This window comes from Syngnathus floridae, chromosome 2, assembly GCF_059516105.1.
Source record: "Syngnathus floridae isolate MCC-2025c chromosome 2, RoL_Sflo_1.0, whole genome shotgun sequence".
Lineage (NCBI taxonomy): Eukaryota > Metazoa > Chordata > Actinopteri > Syngnathiformes > Syngnathidae > Syngnathus > Syngnathus floridae.
This window is the reverse complement of record NC_142414.1, coordinates 25,752,853-25,780,512: the sequence shown is the minus strand read 5'-3', so window position 1 is coordinate 25,780,512 and position 27,660 is coordinate 25,752,853. Positions and strand designations below refer to the sequence as shown.

General features: G+C 42.9%; 1 protein-coding gene and 1 long non-coding RNA gene across 6 annotated transcripts in view; one reads left to right on the top strand and one right to left on the bottom strand.

Moving 5' to 3' along the window:
• The window catches only part of LOC148402826 (uncharacterized), a 45,876-nt gene that overhangs the window by 14,956 nt on the left and 3,260 nt on the right, over positions 1–27,660 (bottom strand). For both annotated transcript variants that reach the window (XR_015854440.1, XR_015854441.1), the window contains exon 3: positions 25,442–25,583. This is a non-coding gene — a long non-coding RNA (uncharacterized LOC148402826). The remainder of the gene's footprint in view (positions 1–25,441; positions 25,584–27,660) is intronic.
• Positions 1,037–24,336, top strand: LOC148402827 (prickle-like protein 2). 4 transcript variants are annotated; one of them, XM_088362255.1, is made up of 9 exons: positions 1,037–1,153; positions 16,748–16,932; positions 18,321–18,434; positions 18,529–18,666; positions 19,418–19,621; positions 20,711–20,897; positions 21,204–21,358; positions 21,430–22,243; positions 22,309–24,336. In XM_088362255.1, exons 2-9 carry the CDS (start codon positions 16,801–16,803, stop codon positions 23,247–23,249), a joined length of 2,685 nt encoding a protein of 894 aa, XP_088218381.1. In that variant the 5' UTR covers positions 1,037–1,153; positions 16,748–16,800; the 3' UTR covers positions 23,250–24,336. The 4 variants fall into 4 exon arrangements, with proteins under 4 accessions (XP_088218381.1, XP_088218372.1, XP_088218367.1 ...); XM_088362246.1 differs by lacking the exon at positions 1,037–1,153 and adding an exon at positions 1,439–1,631 and having other exon boundaries at positions 21,469–22,243; XM_088362241.1 differs by lacking the exon at positions 1,037–1,153 and adding an exon at positions 1,439–1,631 and having other exon boundaries at positions 22,312–24,336.

Sequence of the window (27,660 nt, the reverse complement as noted above, 5' to 3'; positions counted from 1 at the left end):
GACATGAACGAGTAACAACAGGCTAAACGATACGGTATGCTAACGTGACATAAACACAAATGAAGAGCTGAGATCGGGCCTGACGTAATATTGACAGTTATCCAAATAACTATAACATCAATAACACCTTTCTCAAACCATCTGTGTCACTCCAAATCAGTAAATCCATCGATCGTCCTTTACGTCAACAATGCCGGGTGCGCGCCGCTGACGGTGGTTGCACTTCAAAATATTCCACAGGCCCATATAATTATAAACAACAATTTCATCAAAGAATCAGTCACTCCAAATCATTAAATCCCGTGATCGAATATTTTGTCCTTTATGTAAAACACCGCCGTGTATGCGCCGCAGTTGCAGTTCAGATTACAGTAATCCCTTGCTACATCGCGGTTCGTTTATCGCGGTTTCACTACATCGCGTATTTTTGAATTTTGTGAAAAAAATTCACATATAAGTCGCTCCTGAGTATAAGTCGCCCCCCCACCCAAACTATGAGGAGAAAAACACGACTTATAGTCCGAAAAATACGGTACTTTTGGTCACCGAACATCAATGACTGGTCGACTTTTTGGTTCAACACCTCCAAAAATGTCATTCGTGTACATTATGCCAAATTTATGGGCTCGGTTGTGTTGTGGGCAAAGCGAAGCCCCGTGCTCCGTTTGATTTTTCTTCCCCTCAGCACACGAGAACATAAATACTGGTGTTTTGCTGATCCGAGTCTGAGTGTCACTGCCACCATTGGATGAAAGCTGATGACTCATTTGAACAGGCTTTGAGGGGCTGGCAGGACGAGGGCGGATGGTTGGCTTGGAGGTGTGAAGGGGGAACAGGAGGTGGGTGTGTGCGTGCGTGGACTTAAACCACTTCTGCGTGACTTGTTTGAACCATCACACATAGGTACATGCAAACGGTGACAACTTCATAGAAACGCATTTTTCCCCAGACGTGAAGGAGTGCAAAAGAGAGAGAGAGCGAGGGAGCGGTGGAGGGGAGAAAGCGAGGAGGAGGAAGGGAGGGAGGGATGGAGAGAGACTGATGACAGCCCTGCAGCCCGGGCAGAAAGCTCGTCGTCGTCTCCCGGACTGCGAGGAGGGAGAGACGTAAAGCCGTTCGGAGTCCAGCGTGAGCGACTCGCTCCAACTCACAGGTGAGTCTCCTCAGCGGCATCTCGACACGCTCGTCGGCCTTTTTTTTTTCGAATAACAAAGAGCACAAACGGGCTGGTTAAGATCAGTTAGGAAATGCCGCCGCTGAAAGTTTTTCCCCGATGAAACAGGTGCATCCATCCATCCATCCATCGTAAGGCAGAAAAAATGGAAGGAGCTTGTTTATCTTTTGAGTGACATGTGAAAAAGACCAGTGGGACTTTGGGGAAAAACACGGGCGAAGATAAGAGCCAACGTGTCCGATATCCCGTTCCCCCCCCCCCCCCAGTGTGGGTGGAGTGGGAAGGATTGGAGCAGTGGCTCTGCCAGCGTTATCTCCACAAAGCGAAAAGGGGGGGGAAACATAAAGACGGTGAGCTCTTCTTTTTTTTTTTTTTTTTAATGCTGCGCTTGAGGCGGACACAGTGTTTGAAGCAATGTGCACACACAGCGTGTGGACACACTTGGAACAAGCGTCTGGTAAATCCCGAGCTGTTTACATTTCCCGTTTTGCCTGCTTTGCTTCAGATTAGTTTGAGGCTTTTGTCGAGGCACCGACAATCTGCGCGGTACGAGATTGTGGAACGCCGAAAATATTGGAGGGATCAGCGTCGATGTGGTTTGAGATGATCTTGTTGATTTTCGTCTGTTGGATGCGGAGGTGGCGTTTGTTGATAACGCCAGCGAGGAGCAACTCGTATCTTATCGGGTATCGTAATCCAGATACTTCTCCTCCATGTTAGGATGATTGTCTCCGACGCTGTTGCATCACGGGATGTCATCTGTTGAGCAATGGCAGCGCGTTGAAGGCCAGAAAGAACGGCGTATGCAACTTGTAGGAGTGGGCTCTTTTGAAATTTCAACGAGGCGGGCCGGATTTAGGGTTCAAGATGAAAGGTGGGAGGTGTTAGGAAAAGGTTCCTCGTAACCGGATGAGATTTCACAGCCGTACGTGATGTCGGCTGCACTCTCGAGTGAGTGAGCGTTGCCGCTGAGTTTTTGTGAGTCTGGATGCAGATGCTGCGCCGTCAAAATGTCAACCTGTCAAGGGTTTTTGTTATGTTGATGAAGTCGCAGCTCTGTCCTGACCCTGGCCCGTCTTTTTAGCAGGCATTCATCCTTCCACCGATCTATCCACCAATCCATCCATCCGCCATCTATCCATCCATCATCCATCCATCCGCCATCCATCCATTCATCCATCTTCCATCCACCAATCCATCTACCAATCCATCCGTCCATCCATCCATCCATCTACCAATCCATCCGTCCGTCCATCCATCCATCCATCCATTCATCCATCTTCCGTCCACCGATCCATCTACCAATCAGTCGTCCATCCATCCATCCATCCATCCATCCATCCATCCATCCATCCATCCGCCATCCATCCATTCATCCATCTTCCATCCACCAATCCATCTACCAATCCGTCCATCCATCTACCAATCCATCCATCCGTCCATCCATCCATCCATCCATCCATCCATCCATCCATCCATCCATCCATCCATCCATCCATCCATCCATCCATCTGCATCCCTCCCTCCCTCCATCCATCCACTCATCCATCCATCCATCCTTCCTTCCTTCCCCGCCTTCACCGCGCTCCCACCAGATTTGGAATGTTTGTTTGTCTCTTCAGTTGGAGTGAGCGTGCACTCCAGCACCCCCCCCTCCCTCCCTCCCTCCCTCCCTCCTTCCCACCTGCACCGCATCAGCGCTCCGGTCACCACAGAAACGGCTGATTCAGGAAGGGTGGGCGGGTGTCTCCGAGTTCTCGCCGCCGTGCCCCATACGGTGCTTTCACAGTACGCTTGTGCTTGTGTGCTGCTTTTATGTGCCTGACATGCTGACAGCTCAGGTGGCTGGCTCAAATCTTACACAACGATGTCAACACAACAAAGGCTATTTGTTCGCCTCCCTCAAAGGACGTGTTACGCCATTTGACTGGATTAGCTTGTTAATACTCGCTAGATTTCCACATGTCTCAGATGAGCTCCACATTTTCTATCTCGCTGCAATATGGTTATCGGAGATTCTCACATCATCTCCCTCGAATTGTTTTATCTTGATGGAGTGTTTTCCTTTCAGAATCACCCCGCTGTGCGTTTAGAAACGACACTAGGGTTATTAATAATGCACACTCCCATGACCTGAACATTTAATAATAGATACGCCGTGACCTTTTGCTTATCGAAGAGAAATCAAAACACAACAAGACAGAAACGAAGAGATTCGGCAATTCAATAATGCAGTTCTACCGAGAACGAGCGGCTGTAATTATATTTTGTTTTTGTTTCCCCCCCCCCATCACCGTCGCTTGTGCCGTGTTAAGGATTGCTTTTGTTGCCATGGCGATGGCTGCTGGTACAGTCACTTGAAACGGCGTATACTTGAAGGTGTCAGAACAAAAGATGAAAGTTGTTTCCACCGCCGCAGCCTATCCAAGCAGGACGGCGAGAGCTCGTCCCGCTGTGCCGGATGAAATTAAAATGGGAATTTGTTCTCACCCGAGAAGTTATGATGGAGAGCAACTCGTTCCCCGCACAGTTTCTTTAAGCTCAATTCTAAACCACCCCCTATTGATTAGCGTCATACCGGTAGAGTAATGTAATCAAAGCCAATCCAGTTAAGCCATAAATGGTCGTATCTTCCGTTTCAATATGTACAAATGCGAGCTGGCTGCAGAGATTTCTCCAGCCCCGCAGCGTCGAGCGCTGACGTCGCTCGAGACTGCAGACCCGACACCGGAGTGCCAGAACAAAGAGCCCACGGTGTCATCTCGGAGACAAAGTCGCCACAGACGACGACAAAGATGTGGCAAAGATTGCGAGAGTGTGATATGATACCCGGGTGCACCTGCAGCTTTTCACATCAGGTAGGGGAGGGGCCTCTGCGTGTGTGTGTGTGTGTGTGTGTCCGGGGCCACTTTGTTGTTTTCACGTTTGAATATTCATAAGGGTGCAGTCGAGGAGACGTAAAAAGGTAGTCCTCCGAGTAATTACTTAAGTGGGTACTCAAGTTCTGAGTAATTGCTAACCTATGTTGTTGTTTTTTTAAATTAATAAATAAAGATAAAAAAAAAGACCAAAATCATGACTATTTAAAAAAATAAAATCTCACCAGAAAGAGGGATTAAATAGAAAAATAGGCAAATTTAAAGTAGAGTTCTTGAAGGCTCAAGTTCTGAGTAATTGCTAATCTGTTTTTTTTAATTAATAAATGAAGATAAAAAAAAACCAAAATCATGAATATTTAAAAAAATAAAATCTCACCAGAAAGAGGGATTAAATAGAAAAATAGGCAAATTTAAAGTAGAGTTCTTGTCGGCTGGAAAGTCAACATTTCTTTTTTCATAATTCAAAAGGCAAAGACAGACTAAATGTGGGGCAACGGGGATTCTGTCTTCTGTAATGAGTCATCGTTGAAATTCGAAGACAAATAGTTTGAATGAGCAATAATTATGCTAGATTGGTTATAATAAGATTTAAGTTTTGAATTTTCAATTCACCTGCTGATTGTCTGATACCGACACAAAAGAAATGCCAAGTTGAATGGAGTTTTGTTGTAGATGAACAAAATGACATGACATCTTTTTGATTCAATTTTCCTTTGCTTCATATTTTGTCTTACTTTTTCACTCTTAAAACTATTGCATAAAAATATTGGACCGACCCACTTTTATATTGTTTTGCACAAAAACAAGCCAGATTTCAGGAACAATTTGGGTCAGATCGACACAAGATACCCAAATTTTTGAGCCAGCAGTTTTCAGTTTATGTAGTTTTTTTTTCCATGTTGTCATCAGCCCTGTTCTTTGTATCGACCAATCAGCGACCTCCATTTCCTGTCCAAGTGCTCTTCGTTATCTCGTCAGTTTGCTTATTTAGTTTTCCGCTTTACTGTCGTTACTCATGTCACGTAATGTTTCAATTCTACGATCTACGATTAAACTAAATATAATATTTTTATATACATCTTGTCTCCCTGCTTCTTTCGAATGGTGCCAAACATTTTAGGCGGTACATCCTCATCTTAGATGACAGCATCTAACTTTATTTTCAGTGTTGTCTCTCGGAAAGTCCTTTTCCTCGTACGACGTTTCAAATGTGATTGACCGCAGTGTTTTGCGGCAACGTGCGCATCAGCATTTTCTCTTCTATCTCTGGAGCCCAGAAAATGCTGAGTGGATCAATGAGCAGTTTACGCATGGCGCGAGGGACACTGTCCAAAAAATAAATTACAATTTGCATCCTGCGGGGAGTTGAAGGAAAGCGGCCGAAGATGCGGATTGATCCACGTTCGCCCGGCCTTGCCGGTGGGACGTAAATATTGCGTCCGCCTTCGGTCACGATTGTTAATGGAGTCGAGGTAATCTTCTGAGGTGCTACGCCGCCCCGAGGTTGCCGACTTGCTCTATCTTCAAACCGGTGACATCATTAGAGGTTCTTTTAGACGCGTAGGCACGCTCATTCAAAGGCCGTTGGAAAGAGCCGGCAGTTAAAGAACATGTTCCGCCCACACGCATGTACAATTGTATACGATAAATGTCCAAAAAAATAAAAAATTCCTTCCACGCGACCGCTCAGCACTTTCATAAATGTCGTTTTAATATGTCACTCGAGTCAATCTGAGATGAGATATTCTTTGATACTGTTTATAAAAAAAAAAAGTAAGATGGATGATCTTAAGCCTCCCCTGGTGGCAGCCGTTATGAATTCCATCCCCCCCGATGATTCATATTGATAGCTGCATCATATCTGCCACGAAAAAATATCTCTTCACTCGATACACCGATGCCTCCCTTGGATTTATTTTAGTAATACGTTTCAACTAATGGCGGCACGGTCGTCAAGCTCCGGCCCTTAAATCATTCCGAAGCTCCGAAACCGCCAATCCATCACCGGCACGGCGCAGAAAAAGCAGTACAGAAAATGAATGGTCACTAATTTGGGTTTTGAATCAAATGTAAACATTCCGGAACCTTGCTGGATTAGCGCTTTGTTTTTTCTTTGCTATTTTTGTCAGGAAGAAAAATAGATGATTGACTGGTTGTGTGTTTTTTATGGTTTGGAGCTGTTGCACCTGCTGCTTTGCCATGCGCTTGGTCGTCCTGCAAATGTTTTTTTTCTTTTCTTACAACTGAGATTGCGGCTGCACACTGATTGGCTATTGTTGAAACTCTGCTGTTTACCACTACGTGGTCAAAACTGACTTCCTGGCCCTCGTTATTTAGTCTATTATCAATTTATGTTATGGAGAAATGCTTAGCATTGCTAGCTTTAATTGTAGCTACATGCTATGTTGCATTAACTGGGGATTTCATTTTACTACATAAGTCAGGGGTGTCAAACAATTTTTTTTCGCGGGCCGCATTGTAGTCATAGCTTCTTTCGGAGGGCCATTATGATATTATATTCATATTATATACAGTAAAAGCTACAAAACAAACTGACAAATAACTCGTTTTCAAATCAGATGAGTAAAAACTGGTCAAATATTTTAAAAAAAAGATATTATTAAAAGGGAAGACAATTTGCAATTCTAGTAATGACACGAATTGGATGCACAATTTGTCTTTGTGGTCCTAATGTGCCCCCCCTCAATAGTGCTGATAAAAAATTGTCCCCTCTTCTATCATTTCAGTCGCCCTTCCCTGATTTAGAACTTTGCCTGCAGCCTCGCTACTACCATGGTACTCACAATGTACACCAAGTTTTCGGCCTAAGGCAATGAGAATTGAATTGAGCTTTCCTCTCCTCCCATCTCACCATCCCTCACCTTTAAAAACTACGAACAATAAATATTTATTATTTACTTTCTGTACAAACCTCATTCGTGTTAATACATATCCCCACATTGAACTGTCAATAAGATTTTTAACCTTCATTCTTAGACTAATAGCTGTACTGTAAATAAGATCTTTCACTTTTATTCTTAAACTTCATTTTATACTTTTTTAAATTTTGTAATGTTTTGCACTCGGAAGGGAGCAGCTCTCTCTCTCTCTCTCTGTCTCACTTGTAAAAGTAGAATTTACAAAGTCACTGTGACCTCACAAAGTCTGCCAGGCTGGCCGTAAGTTTGCATCTAATAGGATAAAGTGAAACGGGAGATATTTTATCCCCAAAAGGTTAGTTCAGCGTGACATCATCATGGTCCACAAAACACTCGGATGGCTTCTCGTTTGCCAGAAAAAGACATTGTAATACATTTGAATGTTCCATTTGAGTCTTTTGGGGACATAAGCCACAATTTGAATTTAAAAAGTTTATTATCGGACACAGTCACCTATCAAGGTTTTGATGATTTTTTTTTGTTTTGAATCACCCTGGACTTACTCGGATTTTGTTCCACCGTCTTGATGAGCGGCGGCGGCTCGAAAATCAGTAAGACAAGGCCTCCATCAGTCACTAATGGCTTGGTTGCGCAACTCCCTCTCTCTGTACTCAAGAGATTCAATTGCACATTTACAGAGAGAAGAAACAGCCTATGTTTATTTCAGATGACGTCTGCGCTGTTGATTCCAAATGAATCAAGGGGGATGAATCAATATGGGAAGTGAGTTAAAGGATCAGAGTTATTCTTCAGATGTTCTCATTCTATAGAGACACATTTTAATTGATTTTTTTGATACTCGACAAATTGAATATGGGTGCGGTGTAATTATAAAGCGGCGAAGCATTTTTCTTTCTTGGCTCCAGACAGACGGAGCTTTGCGAAGCTGCTCTCGTATTCAAACGCTTCAAGGATGACTGCTTTCGAATCTGCAGTTCGCTCGTGAAGGAAAACTTTTCCCTCGCCGAGGCTTTGTCTCCTCTTTTGTATTGTTATCCTTTTAGCCGCTTCATGCCGCCCGCCGCAAGTAATCGGCATCGCACTTTCTGTCCTTTCCCTCGGCTAAATCTCTTATCTATCCACTTCATTTATATATTTCTTTTATTTTTCCAAAGTGAACGCAGCGCTTATCTGGAATTGAGTGGGTATCATAATTGTGCTCAGTTTAACACACGATTCCAATACTGTGCTGGAGAATATTTCAGGAGGACATCTTGTTGTTGCCTTTCAGCTATACAGACGTGTTTTTCTTTTTTTTTTTTTTTCTCATTAGTGATTATTGTTATGCGATCATGTCTTTGTCAACCCTATGGATTTTTTTTTTTTTTAGGACTATACTTTACGTGTAAGCAACAGTAAGTGATAACACAACGTAGCCTAGCCGCTATATTTTTCTGCCGTTATTCACTTTAGCATTCCCCAAATAAATAATCTGGAGACACTTAGCCTGTTATGGCGAAATAATATTTATTCATATTTAATTATAATTATAGATACTTTTATTATATATATATATTTTTTTTTTTTGATAAATATATTAAATAATATTTGTTCATATTTAATTATGATTATAAATAATTTAATTATATATATATTATATAAATTACGGGTTGTCTAAATTAATAAAGCAGCATAATCCAAGCTGAATATTCAGTAATGCCTGATTGACAGAGCTTTAATTACATGACTATAATTTGGGTTTATTATTTGGCTTTGCCTTGTTTGCCTTCTGTTGTCGCTGGGCAAAAAACAGTCGGGCCAGCTTGGGCAACACGAGCGATACCGCTCCGGGTTAAAAGTTTGGAGTGATTATTTTTTTTCGTTCTTCTCGTTCCGTGAACGTTTTTGAATTTCAGTGAGATAAGCGACACAGCAAGCATGTCAGTTGTTTCCAGAAAGGTCTGGCGATGGCGTCAAAATCTTTTTCCTTGCCGCCATTGTCTGTTTTGGTCATGTCACAGTCAACTTGTACGCTTTGTTCATGTTGGAACAACGAGTGTGAGTCATTACTTGATTACTCGGGGAGCACAAAAGAGCCTATTTGAAAAATAATAATAAAAACGGGACTGAACAATGACAGCTGGAATGAATCATACCCGAAGTGGCTCTTTGCTCATTTTCATTTTGGGTCGAAGCCAAATTCATTATTATTACGATGTTAACCTTTCTGGGAAAAGATTTTTTTGGGGGGTGGATCATTTGAATAAAAGTAGAGTCGGTGGTATAAACTTCTTGTCAAGTCTAGTTTGTCACCAAAAGATATTCGGCTAATCCAGACATGCTTAAATTCCGTTCCTAAAGCACACAAATTGAATTAAGCAGATATTTTTGTATTTCTCATTTTCCCGCTGTCCATTTCCCCCCCCCCAAAAAATATCATTGCGCTTTAAAGAAGGTCGGCATTCATTCATTTATCGAGAAAGTCAAGCGGTTCTCGGAGGCATCGAAACACCGCGGCGGTGACGTTGTCGTGATTCTAATTCAGGAATTGGGCAAAGGGCAGAAGCATTTCAAAGAGTTCACATTTTCAAGTCCCTGAGAGCTTTTTTAGTGTTCTGAATGTTGCGCACAATAAGTAGTGTGCGCTCCAATCGGCTTCTCCGGAATGATGTGTGTTTTTTTTTTTCTTTTTTTTTGTGAGCAGTGGGAGGACGTGTAAAAATGCATAGCAACAGACTCTTTCTCTTCTCTTTCTCCCACACACACACCAAGATACACCCTCGAGCAAAACACGTAAATGGCTTCACACGAGAGGATTTGTTTGTGTGCGTGAACGGGAGTCAAGGGAGCGCTCGGCCCCGCACAGGTCACGAGCTCGGGGTCGAAAGTCGCCTCGCGTGACTTTGCGCCATCAGCGGCTACCTTGGCGTTGCCGCAGCAACACGTCGCCCGCCATTACACCTGATTATGCTTGTCAAGTGATCTGATGGGGTATGGGGGGGGGGGCTTTATGAGCCCAGGGGCGAATCCATTTCCCCCTTCGTCAGAAGCGTGGTTCTGGAGAGCGTGCTGAAAGCCTGCAATTCTATTTGCGGCCATCCTACACGCAGTGGGAGAGGGGCTGAATGTGTCACCCTTTAATTACAGCATTTCAGCTTCTTGTTCTACAGCTGCAAGTAAGAGAACCCTATTTTGGATTTCAGGAACACACCTCCAGCAATTAGCACGTCACACGTTACCTGGAGAGGATCCTGGATACAGGATCCACCAAAAAAAAAAAAAAAAAATCTGTCCTTCCAGCTACTGTGAGTAATGCGGGCGGCCAATTCGAGTGTGTTATGTTCCCAATTATATCGACGGTATTGTCAGTCACTCGGAGATTTTTCTCAGTCTGTTCTGCCAGATGAACCGCAGAGCCAGAATTCCTAGCGGGTCAACCCCTCTTCAATTAATTTCTTGTTAGTCCTGATCCATATAAGCCACAGTAAAGGATTTAATCCTCATAACGGGATTATGAGTTGATTGGTGCTACATGAGAGACGGTTATTGTTGAAATCAAAGGCGATGGATTTCGGGTTTTGGTGTCAGGGAGTCCGCGCTGGTCAAGTGGGTCGAGTTTAGAAATTGCGAGTTGAGAGGAAGGTGGGTCACTTTTGAGAAGAGGCGAGATGAGGCTGCTCGTAGCGAGCGATCTCGATCGGGATTTTTCACACACAGACGTCGGTTGCACGCACAACATGCCCGACTCGTCTTCCGGGCGCGGAAGGATTAGGAAACAAAATGGAGGAATGAAGAATGCTTAAAAGATTACGTTGGGGAAGAAAAGGAATTTTTAACAAGTTGTTCTCAGGGGCGGAGCTAGGGCTGGTCATGGCCACTCTCAGCAAAATTTAAAATTGTGAAGAATGATTATTTTTGTCATGGTGATTTTTTTTTATTTGATTTGATTGACAAAATGATCACTGATTATCTTTTAGTTTGCATGAGATAGAAGTAGACTATGAGACAAAAACAAACAGATGATAAAATAATATTTTTTGATTTCAAATTGATCCAGCTTGTATTTTTCTTTCCCATCATGGGCACCCCATTGAAAAGTTTCTAATGACTCCCCTGGCTAACCTAATAAGGGTTACCCCGCAATCCGCTGGCCTTTTATCATCAAAGTGAGTCTGCGGGTGTTAACGTATTTACTCAAACAGGCTACCGGCTCCGATGCGGCCATTATCGTGTTTGGCGGATCACTGCGCAGCGTACAAAGGTCGAAGGAGTGAGTGAAAGGATTGTGCGTCTCAAAGCAGTTATTATCATTAATCAAACATAAGTGAGTTCAGAAAGGGAGGCAGGAATGCCAAGGGGTTGACATTTGAGGATGGCGCTAGGTCAGGAGGGAGGATCTCCAAATAGACGCACTGTGTATTCATAAGGTGGCAAAACGGGGGGATAAAAAATTACACTTAATGGCTTTATTTATAGCAGAATCACCAAATGTTGTGTTGTTTGGAATTTAATTCTTGGGAAGAAAATGGAGTCTATAAGGGGCGTAATCCAGGATTACCTCTCATACACAAGATTTTTTTTTTCCAATTAATTTTCACAAGCACAACTGATACACTCTAAAGGTGTCAAAGTCAAGGTCCGGGGGCCAGATACGGCCCCCCCAAATCATTTTAGGTGGCCCCCGAAGAAAAATTCTGCATCAACTTCATCTGTCAATACTAAAGTTACAAATTGTCTTCACTTTAAAAAAAAAAAAATAGATATTGCGAGCAATTTTTGATCTTTTCAAAATATTTGAACAGTTTTTACTAGTCTCCGATTTCTCCGAAGGAAATTATGACTACGACAAAAATTCGTTTGACACCCCTGCTCTAACGTTTAGATGCTCACACAAACACAATTTACTCAACTGCTCTCACACTACCAGATCAATCTCCCACACAAAATGGTGTCACACACACAATTGAATTTTCGACCCGCTCATCAACTCATCATATCGTTACGAAAAGCTTTCTAAAATCGACTTCTATTGGTTGCCCAGCTGAGCAATGGTTTGATATCTTGCTTTGGGATTTGGTGAATCGTTTGATGTTCAACAGTTTTGCAACAAGGGCCTCGGGGCAGCCGAACCACTGCTAGCGCATAAACATTTCAAGAAAATGCGAAGTAAGCAAAAACCTCTTTCGGTACCGTGCTTGCACACTTTTTTTTTTTTTAGAAGTCGTGTCGCGTCCGGAGACCGTGTTATCACCAGCAGCGATGGCTGAACGTCGTGACTTTGTATTACGTTAGCTGGCAATCGGGACAAGTTATTTCAAGACCAAAGCGAGTGTTTTGAGAGTATTCATAAATCCTGAATGTTGCTCAACCCTCACCAGGAGAGAGACGATTAATTTCCATGTGTTGGAACGATAATTACACACAGCGGTTGTTTACAATGGAATAATTGCCTACATGCAGCTCTGAGATTAGCTGACGACCAATAAACAGTCGAGATGATTTGCATTCTCTTTTGTGCATTACATGAGAGGTGGGAACACATTTGAAAGCTAGAAAAGTTAAATGACTTTATCCTCAAGCATAATGGGCAATCTGTAGTGTCACTGATTCTTTTTTTGGAATGTTAGTTCAATGGAGAGTTCGTTGTGCTCAAACTGCTGACGAGATTTGCCATTCGTAATGGAAACAAATAGAAGTGCTAGCATTTTTAAGCTAGCATTAGCGCTGTAAACAAGCTGACATTAGCTGCGGGTGCTAAATTAGTAGCATGACTCATTTGTAATGGAGTTTTATCTTGGCTTGAATATTATTTGTGGAAACAACAACTAAAATTCTAATTCATTTCTGATTGGTTGTTTTAGGCCAGGTGGTTTCTTCATTTTTTATTTTTTTATTTATTTTTTTATTCAATGTTTTACCAAGTAAGCCAATTGAGAACACTTTCTCATTTACAATGGCCACCTTTCTTGATAATTAAATTAGGAGCGCTAGATAGGGCAATTTGTTCAAATGCTTTCTATTATGTGACATTTTTTATTTTATATTAATTTATAATCATTATAATCATATAATCAAAATAATCAAACATTTTATATAATATATATATATATTTATAATACATAAAATGTTAAATATATATATTTTTTTTTTTTTTAAATATTTTTCCCAACAGGAAGTCAAATTGTTATATGATAGTAAGAGACACTAAAATTCCAAATCAACATTTCGGTTGTCCATTTGGGCAAGGGCTTCTCTCAGCACATGGAGATAAAAAAAAAGAGCATCGGTCAGGTTGGGAGCTTCAGCCGAGCACCTCCTCTAATGTCATCTTTTACATAAATAAGAGCTTTTTTTTTTTTTTTATCTCTCCATGGATTTCTCTCCCGCACACCCACACAGAGGCTGTCAGAGGCACATGAGGATGGGAGGAGGAAGGCAAGGAGGGAGGTGGGTGAAGCATGACACGTGAAAAGGGAAAAGCGTTGCTCTTAGCGCTGCATCTCCAACCCTCTCTCCATTCTTTCTCCTCACTTTCCTCCCTTGCATATCCATTATGTGTTCTGACGCCTTTTCTCTTGCAGAATTTTTAATTGTAGCTGATCTTCCTTCCCAAAAAAAAAATACCTGCTCTCCCGTGAATCTCATCTCCCCACGGGCTCAGAGATGATGATGTTGATTAATCGCCGTTAATTCATGTGTAAATGAAAGCAGTGCTGATTGGATCTAACGGGGAGGCGAGGAAAATCATGATGAATGGAAAGATTAAATAGGAATTTATGATGTGTAAAACACGATACGCATTTGGTCCCTCATTATATACCCCCAATAATGCATGACGAGGAACACGGAAGACGCTTTTTTTTTTTTTTCCTCACAAGTCACTCTACGCACACACTTCCTTGTTAAATCAGTAACGCGTACATGTCTTCACATACCGAGATGATCCACACCAACCAGTTGCTACGGCAACTCAGCTTTTTCTGTCTCTCCCCCAACTGATCCACCATCGCTACTTTCTCACTCAAGTCCACTTTCGATGTCCACACACGGCTTTAAAATGAAATGATCCTTTTAATGAGCTGCAATTAGTCAAGCGATCTTTAATCATATTGTTTTTGTACTTCTCGGCATGAGACGATAATGTTGTGATTGTAACGATTCGGTCGCATAACAAAATGATCATTAAACGAGTTGATTCATTTCTTTAGGGTCATTTACGACTCAAGTCTTAAAGGGCATCACGGTAACTCATTCCAAAAGGCAGCTAAGTGAATCACAAAAAAGACACACACGCTACCACTAGCTTAATGCTAACACGCAATGCAAAATGCCATTGACATGCTATCGAATGACATGGAAGCAAGGGATTTTTAAACACAAAAGTTGCATCAGTAGCATAGAGAATATAATTCATGCTCACAGGCATATATTATTTATCCTCTGCCAAGAAATGACCAAAATGACCGCATTTTACAGAATCACTTATCGGATTTATGAAATGCTTCGTCTTTGTAACTTCATGACTTGATTCTATCGTCATATACACCAGAAAAAGTTGATTTTTTTTTTTTTTACACTACTCATTTATGGTATGATGCACAATTATCAATTTTTCTTGTTTAAAAACAAACAGAAGCTGCATTCATCTCAATGGGAAAAGATGTTTTGCGATACGAGCAGAGTGACGGAATGAGTTGAAGTCATATGTCAAGGCACTATCCGAGACTTTGTGTAATAATATTAAGGCAGCAAGTCATTGTTGAAAACACTCACTATAAGTGCTTATGATTAATGCCATCAGACACGTTGGCTTTGTCGCTTCGAAACTTTCTCGACGCGGTGATGAATCATAAACACAAATTGGAAGCTCTCGGGGGAACGAGGGATTTTAAATGTTACAGTTATTTGAGTGAAGATAACACGTAATCCCGACAAATGTCATCTCCAGGCGCGAGGCTCACACTTAAGTGGCAGACGTTTCGCTTGTCAGAAATTGTCTAACCGTTCCATTTTCCCGTTCGGCTCCGCGAGGGGTTGCCGATGTCAAACTGTTCGCCGGCCACACCCACTTGCGCACCGCCACTGAGCTGGAATCGATCCCGCCTCCGTCGTCAGCGACCTTGTCAGAAATTAAATTGAGAAATGTCTGCAGATCCTAATTTCATATACTGTCACACAACATGTCCAATCTATACTCTCGGCAATCAGTCAAAAACACCCTCCGCCCAAAATACACACCCACTCGCTTCGGAAGAATGAATCGATCCAACTCATGTCTCCTTGAGGAGATTCACTTTTCGAGCTTGCTGGCTTTTTGTGTCGCTTGAGAAAGGTTGGTAGCCTTCTATGGCGACCTTTGGTTATTGTTCGAAAACTCGGGTGTCAAGTGGGAAAAACGTTGATGAAGTTCAGACGGCAGCTGTGGAGTAACAACATCTGCTCACGACGTTTATCCACTTTGTGATGACAATTAAATTCGAAAACACTTGTAAGTGAAAGCTAATCTGTATCGGGAAACAAGCTCAGACAAAGTGAAGTGAAAGGTCAGTTGCAGGATTGGAAATTAAACGTGTTAAAATGTTCGTAGTGCTCAGCCGCTGAGTAATCTCGAGTTTTGTTTTGGTAAGTCACATTGGAAGTGATGTGGGGCTGCCAAACGAGTTGTTTGCTTGCCAGTGGGGCCGTTGTCGTTGCTCGACTGAAAAAGAACAGCCTCGAGCTTCAAGGTTGCAAACGTGTAATCGTTGCTGACAAAGAAATAAGCGGCATTTGTGTTTGAGGAATAAAACCGTTCTCAGCTTTGCTTGGATGGGGGCCGGCGGATCGGCTTGACATCCGCTGTCATATTTGGGGAAACGCTTTTGACGAGATCATTTTAATATCGCGGGGGTTTGGCATAAGCAATGCTAGCTGGCTAGCGAGCTAACTAAAATGAGATTAGATTAGATAGATGGATGGATAGATGGATAGATGATAGATAGATGATCGATCGGATAGAGGATCGATCTGCTGGATGGATGGATGGATGGATGGATGGATGGATGGATGGATGGATGGATGGATGGATGGATGGATGGATGGATGGATGGATGGATGGATGGATGGATGGATGGATGGATGGATGGATGGATGGATGGATGGATGGATGGATGGATGGATGGATGGATGGATGGATGGATGGATGGATGGATGGATGGATGGATGGATGGATGGATGGATGGATGGATGGATTTTTTTTTCATTTTTTCTTGTAATTGAAGGGTCTCATAACAAAATGTCTAAGCTAATCCTTAATTCATGAATTGGTATATTATTATTATTTAGATAGATAGATAGATAGATAGATAGATAGATAGATAGATAGATAGATAGATAGATAGATAGATAGATAGATAGATAGATAGATAGATAGATAGATAGATAGATAGATAGATAGATAGATAGATAGATAGATTTTTTTCATTTTTTTCTTGTAATTGAAGGCTCTCATAACATAAAATGTCAGTGCCATCTTGTCTCACTTATTTTGCTGGCCAGCCATTGCATCAGCGCCAGCAATCTCAATCTAGCCGTTAAATATAAAAAGGCAAATGGCTCCTTTGTGTTAGTGGGCAGATGTAGAATTGGCAGTGCGATTTGGCGGGCTCCACAAACGTTTTGGTGCTTTTATCGCTTGCCACTAAATATGCGTGGCCCGCATGTTGCCTCGTAAATGAAGAAAATAAACACTAAAGCGCCTCCATCTCCTCTCATCCCGTTTTTATAGTTCTGACTCCCTTTTGCTTTTTTTTTTTTTTTTCTTCGGTGGCGACCAGGTGTGCAAACCTCCCCTGAAGCAAGGTGTGCAACAGAGCATGTTGTGACAGCCATGTCTCTGGAGATGGAGAAGACCATCACCAAGCTGATGTACGACTTTCAGAGGAACTCAACCTCTGATGATGACTCCGGCTGCGCTTTAGAGGAATACGCCTGGGTCCCGCCCGGCCTCAGCCCGGAACAGGTACACGCCCAATTGACTCCTTATTCATGTTCCACGCTGAGGAGATTTTCATCTCACATTTGACACCGCTGTGCCGCCGCTCTCGCATGCTCCATTAGCTAATGTGTTTCTGTCCTGGAACCAGACTGGAACGAATTCAGAGAGAGGAATTTAATTATTTGGCCCATCGGTGTGGCATTTTCCGAATAACACTATGATGGCTAATTCGCTGATTCCCTTCATGGTGCTTTAAGAGTCTTTGGCTTGTCGTCAGCGGTGGGGGATTGGGGCGGGGTCAATCAAATCCCTACAACTAAGCTGTCAGGCTTTTCGTGGAAGACTAATTGCAATGACATTGTTTTGAGGAGGCAATGTTAAAGCTGTGTAGCAACCCCAGTTCACATTCAGGCGGAGTGACAAGCGTGGCCAAATGAAAAGCAACCCCATACTGATTGACTGATTACAGTGTTTCGACAGAGTCTGTGATGCCGCGAACAAATGGCGCCGGATCGCTCGAGCGAAGAAGCAATTTCCTCCCCAGAAGCAACTGGGCAATTTGTATCGAAATTTGACAGAAAGACATCGCATCGAAAACAAATTGATGATTCTTATTTTCAGCAGGGATTCACTCTTTGAAACTTGCCGATCAAAATGGAAGCCAAAGGGATGAAAGTGTTTGATGTCGATGAACGAGCGGATAGTTAATTGAAAATGTGCGCGAAGGAGTTTGTGCGTTAGCGTGCTAGAATGGGCTCATTTGCAGTTTCGGTTGCTTTTAATCGTACGCATGACCAAGCTCATTTCATCGATTGCCGAAGAAGTGTGTGTGTTGCTTTAAGCGGTTGTGCCAAGTTTAGATTCATTTCGAGGGCATACTAAAAACGAAATATAAAAATTCATCACAAAAAATATATCTAGGTAGATATAAAAATAATATAACATGGGGGATCAGGAGTGGGCTCAAGGGAGCCACTTTGATTGGCTATGACTGAAGTCAGAGGTGACCACTCCCACAACGGCGCAGCCAACATCGAGTCTAACCCACTTCCAGATGCGGAAAGGATTTACGGCTGTCGTGAAAATGAAGCACTCCCTTAAATAACGTGCCAATAAAGATGAAGATGGAACAAAAGGCCAATATCAAGTGACCTTTTTGTTTTAAAAACAGCATTTTAAAAGCCTAACACTTGTTAACTACTATTTATTCCCATGAAACATTTCAAATCCACATTTTTTAATCTTCCCGATTTTATTTCAATAGTTGCCTCAAAGGGGTTTGTAAAAACTTCTTTCCTTCCTCCATCTTCACAGTGAATATTGCATCCAATTAACTTCTACTTACCCTTCTCGCAATTTTGTCAAGTATATTCCTCTAAATAATAAAGGCCACCATCTTTTGTCTGTATCAGGTGCATCAGTATTACAACTCTCTACCAGAAGAGAAAGTCCCGTACATTAACAGCCCGGGGGAGAAATTCCGCATCAAACAACTGCTGCATCAGTTGCCACCGCATGACAACGAGGTAAAGCATTTTGCAAGTCTTACAACAAAATCCTTTTTTTAAAGCCATCGTTGTTGGTGCCTGTATATATTTCGGATTGAACTGTCTTGTCCAGGTGCGTTATTGTAACTCCTTGGAAGAGGAAGAGAAAAGAGAACTGAAGCTGTTCAGCAACCAACGCAAGAAGGACAACCTGGGTAGAGGCAACGTCCGGCCTTTCCCCTTAACCATTAACGGGGGCATCTGCGATAAGGTATGAAGACTCGAGGAAAATGTACCTTGAGATGCAAGAGACTCGATTTACAAATCCTTACAATACGCCCAGCTTAAATTTATTGTCAAACTAAACAGAGAAGACATTTACAGCTAAAGAAACCCCATACAATAGCTTTGCTAGCTTATGCTAACGCTAAATAGCATCAATGGCGCCATGCTACAATCCTTATAATACATGTACATCGCTCCCATTTTGGAGCTAAACAGAAAAGACAAAAAAAAGAAGTACACTTACAGCTAAAGAAACCGCATACAATACCTTTGCTTATGCTAACGCTAAATATGCTACCGTATTTTCCGCACTATAAGGCGCACCTTCAATGAATGGCCCATTTTAAAACTTTGTTCATATATAAGGCGCACCGGATTATAAGGCGCATAGAATAAATAACTCAACCTGGCTCAAACGTTAATGCAATCACGATATAGTAACACTCGAAATAGTGAAAACAATAATATATCAATAACTCAACATTGCTCAAACATTAATATCACACAACACACAAAATAAACACGTAAAGCTTACTTTAATAAGTTAGTCCTCATTCATGAATCCATATTGGTCCATATATAAGGCGCACCGGATTATAAGGCTCACTGTCGGCTTTTGAGAAAATTTGAGGTTTTTAGGTGCGCCTTATAGTGCGGAAAATACGGTACATTTGGGGGGGGGGAACTTTTTTAATGAAAGTCTGTAACCCTTTGCGTCCCTCTTTCCTCTCAACCAGTGCGGTGGTCAGTTAAAGGGAGGCGACATCGTGGTGTTTGCCGCCAGGGCGGGTCACGGAAAATGGTGGCACCCAAATTGCTTTGTCTGCTGCATGTGCGAGGAAATGTTGGTGGATCTCATCTACTTCTACCAGGACGGCAAGCTCTACTGTGGTCGGCACCACGCCGAGAGACTGAAGCCCCGCTGCTGCGCCTGTGATGAGGTGCGCCTCTCCGGGCCCGGTGCCCTTCGCTGTTGGAAAAGGCTCTGATTTTTGGAACTGCTTGGAGCTAGTCTGGTGTGAAAAGATGGCTCAGTGTTCTTGCCATGTCTCAGAAAATCTGCTTGTGTTTTGATGTACCGTATGCGAGGCAAGCAGGCAAGTCACGACAACAAATTCTCCGTGGAAAAAAAAAAAAATCACTCATTAACGTGTTGTAGTAATAACAACGAGACTGCTTTTATAACGAGAGAAGTTTGGAAATATAAATCCGGGCACCGAGTCACCTTGAAATTTTGACTTCACGCAATTATACCAAAAATCATTCATCTGTAATTTTCTTTTGTCAAATCATTCCAAAACGTTCACATAAGAATAAAATTCTTCGGTAATGATTGTTATTATGGTAGAATTAACAGCAGGTGAGTGCACTATAATGAAGAGTCGGTTGAATTTAAATATAACCCTTCATTTTAAACTTTTCAAGGAAGAAATGAGTCACATTGATTGTCTTTATTCGTACTGCGAACAAGATCTCGTAATAAGGTCTTTTCACACAGAAAGGCACAAGGAACGTATTCATTGGGTTCTACAATAGGATGCAATGCCTTGGTGGCCCCCAACATCTGTCCTCAAATAAGTTCTATTTGAGAGAGCCATTAGGACGAGGTCAGGAGGGCCTATCCGATAAAAGAGCAATTGGCTGACTGGGGAAAAGAAGCCTCCGGGTCACTTCCTGTTTGGCTGCTAGCAACTTTTTGGAATAAGGGGAGCAAGAAAACCAAATGTAGTGACATCATCTTTCTTCATAACGATCATATCTGAAGCTCACGTTTAAGCACAAACGAAGCTAAATACTCAATCTATGCTTTGCTGATTGGCTTCGGTGGAGATGAAAAAAAAAAAATGCTTACAGACTTCAGAATTTCTGAGGTCATCTGGGATAGGATAGGCTCCAGTGGAACAGAAAATGGATGAATAGATTTTAGGAAAATAAAATGAAATTCAGCAGTCAGGTGTCAAAAAAGTATCTCACTTGGAATAGAATAGTCCGAAATGACCTTTGAATTGAAACGGTGTTTTTCCACATAGATCATCTTCGCTGATGAATGCACTGAGGCGGAGGGCAGACATTGGCACATGAAGCACTTCTGCTGCTACGAGTGCGAGACCACCCTGGGTGGCCAGCGCTACATCATGAAGGACGGCCGGCCGCACTGCTGCAACTGCTTCGAGTCCCTTTACGCAGAGTACTGCGACGCGTGCGGGGAACATATAGGTAAGCGATGTGGGATTTGATTTCCATCACATGACCTTGTCTCAAGCCTTTTCTTAAAATCACACCCAAGCAAACCTCTGATTGAGGACATTTATCCAAGAGTGGGCATTGTAAGCCACAGCTGTGGGGAGGCGGAGTCAGTGCAATGAGACGTAGATGCTTATTAAGTGTGACCCATTCTTGTATCCAGATGGGATCTGTGAATGATTATTACTTGCTTGAGATCAGCGGCAAGGTCGGAGATGTTCTACTTGTTCATCATACTATGAAAATCAAATTTCTAATGTTCTCTGTTGTTCCTTAAAGGTATTGACCAAGGCCAGATGACGTATGACGGACAGCACTGGCACGCAACTGAAGAATGTTTTTGTTGTGCTCACTGCAAACGTTCTCTGCTCGGTCGTCCCTTCCTGCCAAAGCAGGGACAGATCTTCTGTTCACGGTCCTGCAGCGCTGGACAGGTACTAGTTCTCACGACACTGTTGAGAACACACTTATTCGCAGCCGCTGATTGTTTTGTTGTTTGAATCAGGATCCGGATGAGTCTGATTCGTCCGACTCCGCTTTCCAGAGCGCCCGATCCCGTGAATCTCGCCACAGCACCAAGATTGGTAAAAAGGAGCGCAGGAATGCCGAGCAGGAACGGAGGAACGTGGAGACCCGCCATTCAGCTCCGCCACCCATGCCTGACCGTCTGTCGGTTGAAATCGATCCACTGACCGTTCAGATGGATCGCTTAAGCGTATCGGCCAGCCAGACTCCGAGCAGGACGCCTAATCGCACTCCCAGCCGCACACCGAGCCGTACTCCGAGTCGGGCCCCGAGCCTTAACCAGGTGTGGATGAGCAGAGATGACCCTTATGTCCCTGGTGCCTTTGAGGGTCCCCAGCGAGAATCCTCCCCCACCCCGACATCCGTTCATCTTTTGGGTCAGTGTAACGCCAGGCAGGGCTACAATCCCAACGCAAATGTTCATCCTCCAGCCCAGAGTCCCGCCAACCCAGGAAAGAGGCCTGATTCCTGGGGGAAAGAGCAAGGCAATTCAAAGAGGACACCTATGGCTGCTCTAAGGGGGCACTCCTTCAACGATAACTGGATCCACCACAGCCAGGATGAGTTCAGACCTAACAAGCTACGCACCCAAATGAGTTTCAACGAGATGTCGAGCCAGAACCAAGGATTCCCTGACAAGAGGAGCATTAGCCTTCATGGATTTCAGAGAGACGGAAGGCCTCCACTAACCAGACGGAACCCCATCAATGCCATGAGCTTCAATGAGCCGCTGACTCCATTGGAACAGACACCCCGTGGCTCCATGGACTCCATCACTGTGTCGAATGCTACAGGTAAGTGTGCACAATCTGCCCTAGTTCCAAATGGCACGCTAATGTGAAATGTGCTCTGTTTTTAGCAGGCAATTCTCTGGATGGGGTCACCAAGCGTCAGGAGAATTTATCCAGGTTCTCCATGCCTGATCTGAGCAAGGATTCGGGTGTAAATGTGTCTGAAAAGAGCAACATGGGAACTCTTAGCTCTTCGGTCCAGTTCCATAGCACGGAGTCTCTGTCCTCTTCTCGTCCGTTTAACAACAACATGTACACCCCGCACAGGGTGGGCTACCCACTGCAGTACTGGGATGGCCCACAGCCCCTGGCTTTTGACGGCAAAGGTCGTGTCGGGGTGATGGGCAGCAGCGGCAACTTGCGAATGGCTCCCATGAGCGACAGAATGCCCCGTCGACTCATAAGCGGGCAGGAACTGGCGTCCCAGAAACAACAGGCTCAACCCAGACGTCGCAAACACCATCGGGGGCAGCACCGCAGCGCCCGCCACCACAAACGCTCCCGTCGCTCCCGTTCGGACAACGCCCTGCATCTGGTGGCTGACCGACCGGCTCAAATGGCGGAGCCGCCGTATCATCGGGTCCAGGAGGATTACGACCGCTTCCCTTCGGGTCACGCCGCCCGGGAGCTGTTCGGCCCGGAGTCCAGCGGGTGCCGACAGCAGCCCCACCGACCGTGTCCCCGCACCACTTCTGATCTCACCCTGCAAAACGCTGGCTGGCAACCTGTCGGCTTGGGCGGGCCATGCTGGGGCGATGGCTACATGGAAGCCGCGGACCCCTGGTGCTCCAGCTGCTCCTCTTCCTCCGAATCGGAGGAGAACGAGGGCTACTTCATGGGCGAACCTATCCCTCGGCCCGTGCCGCTGTGCTACATCAACAACGAGGAGCTACGCCATCGCTACAGCCCCTCTGGAATGGGCGCCCACCACGGACCACTGCATGGACCCATTCACGGCCAGCTGCACGCCCGCCAGAGGAGGAAGAGCAAAAACTGCATCATTTCATAAATTTTAGACAGGGTATAAGTGGAGGGGTGAATGAGGTAAGAGAGACAGATGAGGAGACCATAAAAGCAACAGAGAGTGGGTAGCTGAGTGTGAGATAGTGACAGCTAGTATGTGTGTAGGGGTGGACGTAAAGAGACACTAGGCCTATTTTTCATGCTGTGAGGTTACACAACTCGGGTAGTGTTTGTGTACACCTACACGGAATGATCTAACCGCAAGAGGAAGCTCGGTTGTCTTACACAACACAAAACAAAACAAAAGGAATGTTTACAACGTTGGATGCCAACCTGACGACGAAGCACTGCTCAATTTGACTACGAAATACGAATGTGGTCAAGGTAAATAAGACTCGTTCCTGACTGTCTGTGCATGTGTCCATGTTCTAGGAAGATCGAACAGTTGCTTTACCGGGTACATTAAGAAAACTGGAGTGATGTCAGCGTTCAGAGATCGAACTTTGGCGTTCAATGTATCAATGTGGACAATGCGGAAGTCAGAGTGGCGGGCTAGCGAAGGCTACGTGCTGGATTCCGAGCCGTGTCGTCAGTGGAATCGCAACGCTGCTGGAATGGAGCGTTAGCTCGCTAGCCCGGTTAGCACCGTGTACAAATAGTCTGTTGAACTTTGTGCTCTGCATAGCCGACTCTCCATGCTTTACCGAGGACAGAGCGCCGGCCCGGCCTGGCCCGGGCGGGTGGCCCCTCTGCTCCTTAACCATTCAGGCACAGTAACGTCAGGTATGGTCCCGTTTTCTCTTCTGCGACATGCTTTGTTTTTTGAGAGTAACTTCTAGGCAAATATGAATCAAGATAATAATGCTAACAATAAAGAACTAAATAACCACTCATGCAAATAAGAATCTTACGGAAATGAAAAAGAATAGCTATTAAATGTTTATATAGTAATACACATATTAAAGCGATGGATATAGTCATGTAAATGTCATGTACATATGGTCCTAAATATCTCTATATTTTGTAACTCGAGAATCATTCTTTGTATAATATCATGTAGAGATAGGGATTCTTGCATGTCATTTAGTTGTTGTCACATACTTCAAATAAAGTGTACTTCTACCAACGACCAACGAGGCGTATTTCCGTCGTGTGTCGGACCTTTAACGGCGAATCCTGAAAATCAAGTCGAACACAGCTGCATTTGTGATCGGGTAAAATCAATTTTCCTTTGTTTACGCGCAAACATGATTGTGTCTTTAATGAACGAATGAGAGCAAGCTGAATTCCGAGCGGCAGGCACACAGCATCTTGTGAAAATGATTGTCCTCAATACGTTTCCATGGCATCTGCGGAACGATTACAGATTCGCGTGCAGCGGCGACTCAATGGGAAGCTTGTGCAATTGTTATTTGCCGACAAGTTTTTGATCTATCTGTTCCGTTACCAGGCGGCCTTGGTTGCCCTGCAACTGGGAAGTGGAAAAGGAGGCCATTTTGTCCACCGGGTGGGTGTGAAAAACACGCGGCCAAACAATAACAAGCAAACACGTGTTTATCTTTTGCGCTGGAGCTGGAATGTGTAAATGAGGTGGGAGAAAAGATCAATATTTTCTCACCATACAGTATCACGCAAAACTAAGATTTTCCGATGAAAACCAAGCGAGTGGCTCTCAGTATTTCGTTTCGATTCAATACAAATCTGAATTTTTACATCTGATAAATCAATTGTATCCAAGTAAAACCTTTGCTTTTGGCAATTGTGGATTCAAAATGGCTGCCGCATCAGATGAAAGATCCCTCTGGTGTATTGCCACATTGTAAAGATCATATCTATGTTAATGTTTGAGTTTCAATTTGGTACGTCTTTTTTTTTTTCCTGCACAACAAGGGCTCTTTTTTATATTCAAAATGCTTGAACAGCGGAAATCATACGCTCCTTCCATCGCACGCTGATGCATCATTGATTTGTTTGCCATTTTTCCGAGCTGCTAAAGTGTGCTAAACAAGCAAAAAGATGGTAACACGTCCAAATCAAAGTGAGCCGCCTCAGGATAAGAACATTCACATCAATATCAAGGCGAGAGAAAACAAACGTTGCGGGTCTCCGAGCAATTTCCAAACTCTTCCCTGTCAATCTCGAGTGTTTGTGTCTAGCTGTTTATAAGTACAACTTCTCCCAGATGTGTGTGTGTGTGTGTGTGTGTGTGTGTGTGTGTGTGTGCAACTGACACACTACCTCATCCATCGCTGGCTGCCTTTCATGCTCTCCGATTAAGGGATCTTTGGTTTTCCCCTTGCTGTATTTTCTGCCTTTGTTATGCCACTCTGGCTGTGATTCCTCCTTGCCAGGCTTTGGTTTTGCGGCCGCTTTGAGGAACCTGCAAAAGAAAACGGTCGCAAACAGTTGGACTGTTTCAATCAGACAGTTGGCGAGAGAGGGATAACGATGAGCTGGTAATGACTCAAAAGATGAAAGTCAAGCGCCACATGTCGATTTGCAACAATGCACCAGTGAATTGCGAGCTCGTTTGATGGCGCGGCTAATCAAAACGTGTCAAAGAAAAAAATAAAATAAAATTATTCACTTGAGTTTACAGTATATCAAAGCGCATCGGGACATGTCTCTCCGTGAGGATTTGGGCCTCACCAAAGGATAGAACAGATGGATTTTGCCACGTGTTGTATAATTTCCAAATCTTGCTCAACCTGATCCTTAATTCATAAATTGGTATATATTATTATTATTATTTAGATTGGATGGATGGATGGATGGATGGATGGATGGATGGATGGATGGATGGATGGATGGATGGATGGATGGATGGATGGATGGATGGATGGATGGATGGATGGATGGATGGATGGATGGATGGATGGATGGATGGATGGATGGATGGATGGATGGATGGATGGATGGATGGATGGATGGATGGATGGATGGATGGATGGATGGATAGATTTTTTCATTTTTTTCTTGTAATTGAAGGGTCTCATAACATAAAATGTTGAAACTAATCCTTAATTCATGAATTGGTATATTATTATTATTAGTTAGATAGAGATAGATAGATAGATAGAGAGAGAGAGAGAGAGAGAGCGATAGATAGATAGATAGATAGATAGATAGATAGATAGATAGATAGATAGATAGATAGATAGATAGATAGATAGATAGATAGATAGATAGATAGATAGATAGATAGATAGATAGATAGATAGATAGATAGATAGATAGATAGATAGATAGATAGATAGATAGATAGATAGATAGATAGATAGATAGATAGATAGATAGATAGATAGATAGATAGATAGATAGATAGATAGATAGATAGATAGATAGATAGATAGATAGATAGATAAACACACAGATAGATCAACAGATAGAAAACATAGCTTAATATTAGTAAACAACAAATAAATCAATAATAAATATTAAATAAGTAAATACATAAATAAACAAATAAATAAATAGACTATTGTGTTCGAGAAAAAAACAAAGGCAGATTCAGAATCAGCACCCAAAAAAATAATCTCAAATTTTTCTTGGATCTCTGGTTTAAAGAAATGGCAACATTTTGTGGAGCAGTTTTACATTGACACACAACAAGCACATGCAGGTTAAGTAAATGCAAGGATGTTTTGGCGACAAAAGTGAAGAGGAAACACATTTGTGTCAATGACTGAGGCCCATGATTGCTTTTATGTTTTTTTTGGGCTGGTGTTTGTCACTGTCAACAAGGTTCCGAGCACAAAAATAATGAACGTGAACGTTCCTCCTCATCTCTTCAGTTTTGACTCCAGTGCTGCAGTGATCCATCATTTGCTGTTTTGCTCCACACTGTTTGGGTCAGCCAAGAAATGTGTGTAAAGCTTTAATTTTAGATCTCGGTGCCGCATTGAAGCAAAAGTGGGTCTCAGAACTCACTTTTTGTGTGGTCAACTGAGTATCTCCACTTGCTGGATCACGTGATCTTGCTGGTCATGATTGACCTCTATGAAATTGCACATAATTTGGACAACCATTTGCATTAATGCTGTTATGATAATAATAATAATAATAATAATAATAATAATAATAATAATAATAAATAATAAACATTTGCATTAATGCTGTATTTATAATAATAATAATGCTGATAATGATAATAAATAACAATAAAAAAATAAAAATAATAATAATAAGGGAATCTAAAAACAGAATAGGCCTTTGTTTTGGTAATGTAGCAGATGGTGAAGCTTTTAAATTTCCAGTCAACTGTCCTTGTCTCTGCGGGAGATGCACTCGGAAAAAAAAACCAAAAAAAAAAAACCATCTGAGCTGGAAAGAAAGCAAAATCCAAGGTCGATACTACGGAGGAGTTTATACAGTGCACAATTGTTATGTTTTTTTCTTATGACATGGTTATTTCTCTATCACACCCGTCGTCTGTGCTTGACTTGTTTCCATGGTAT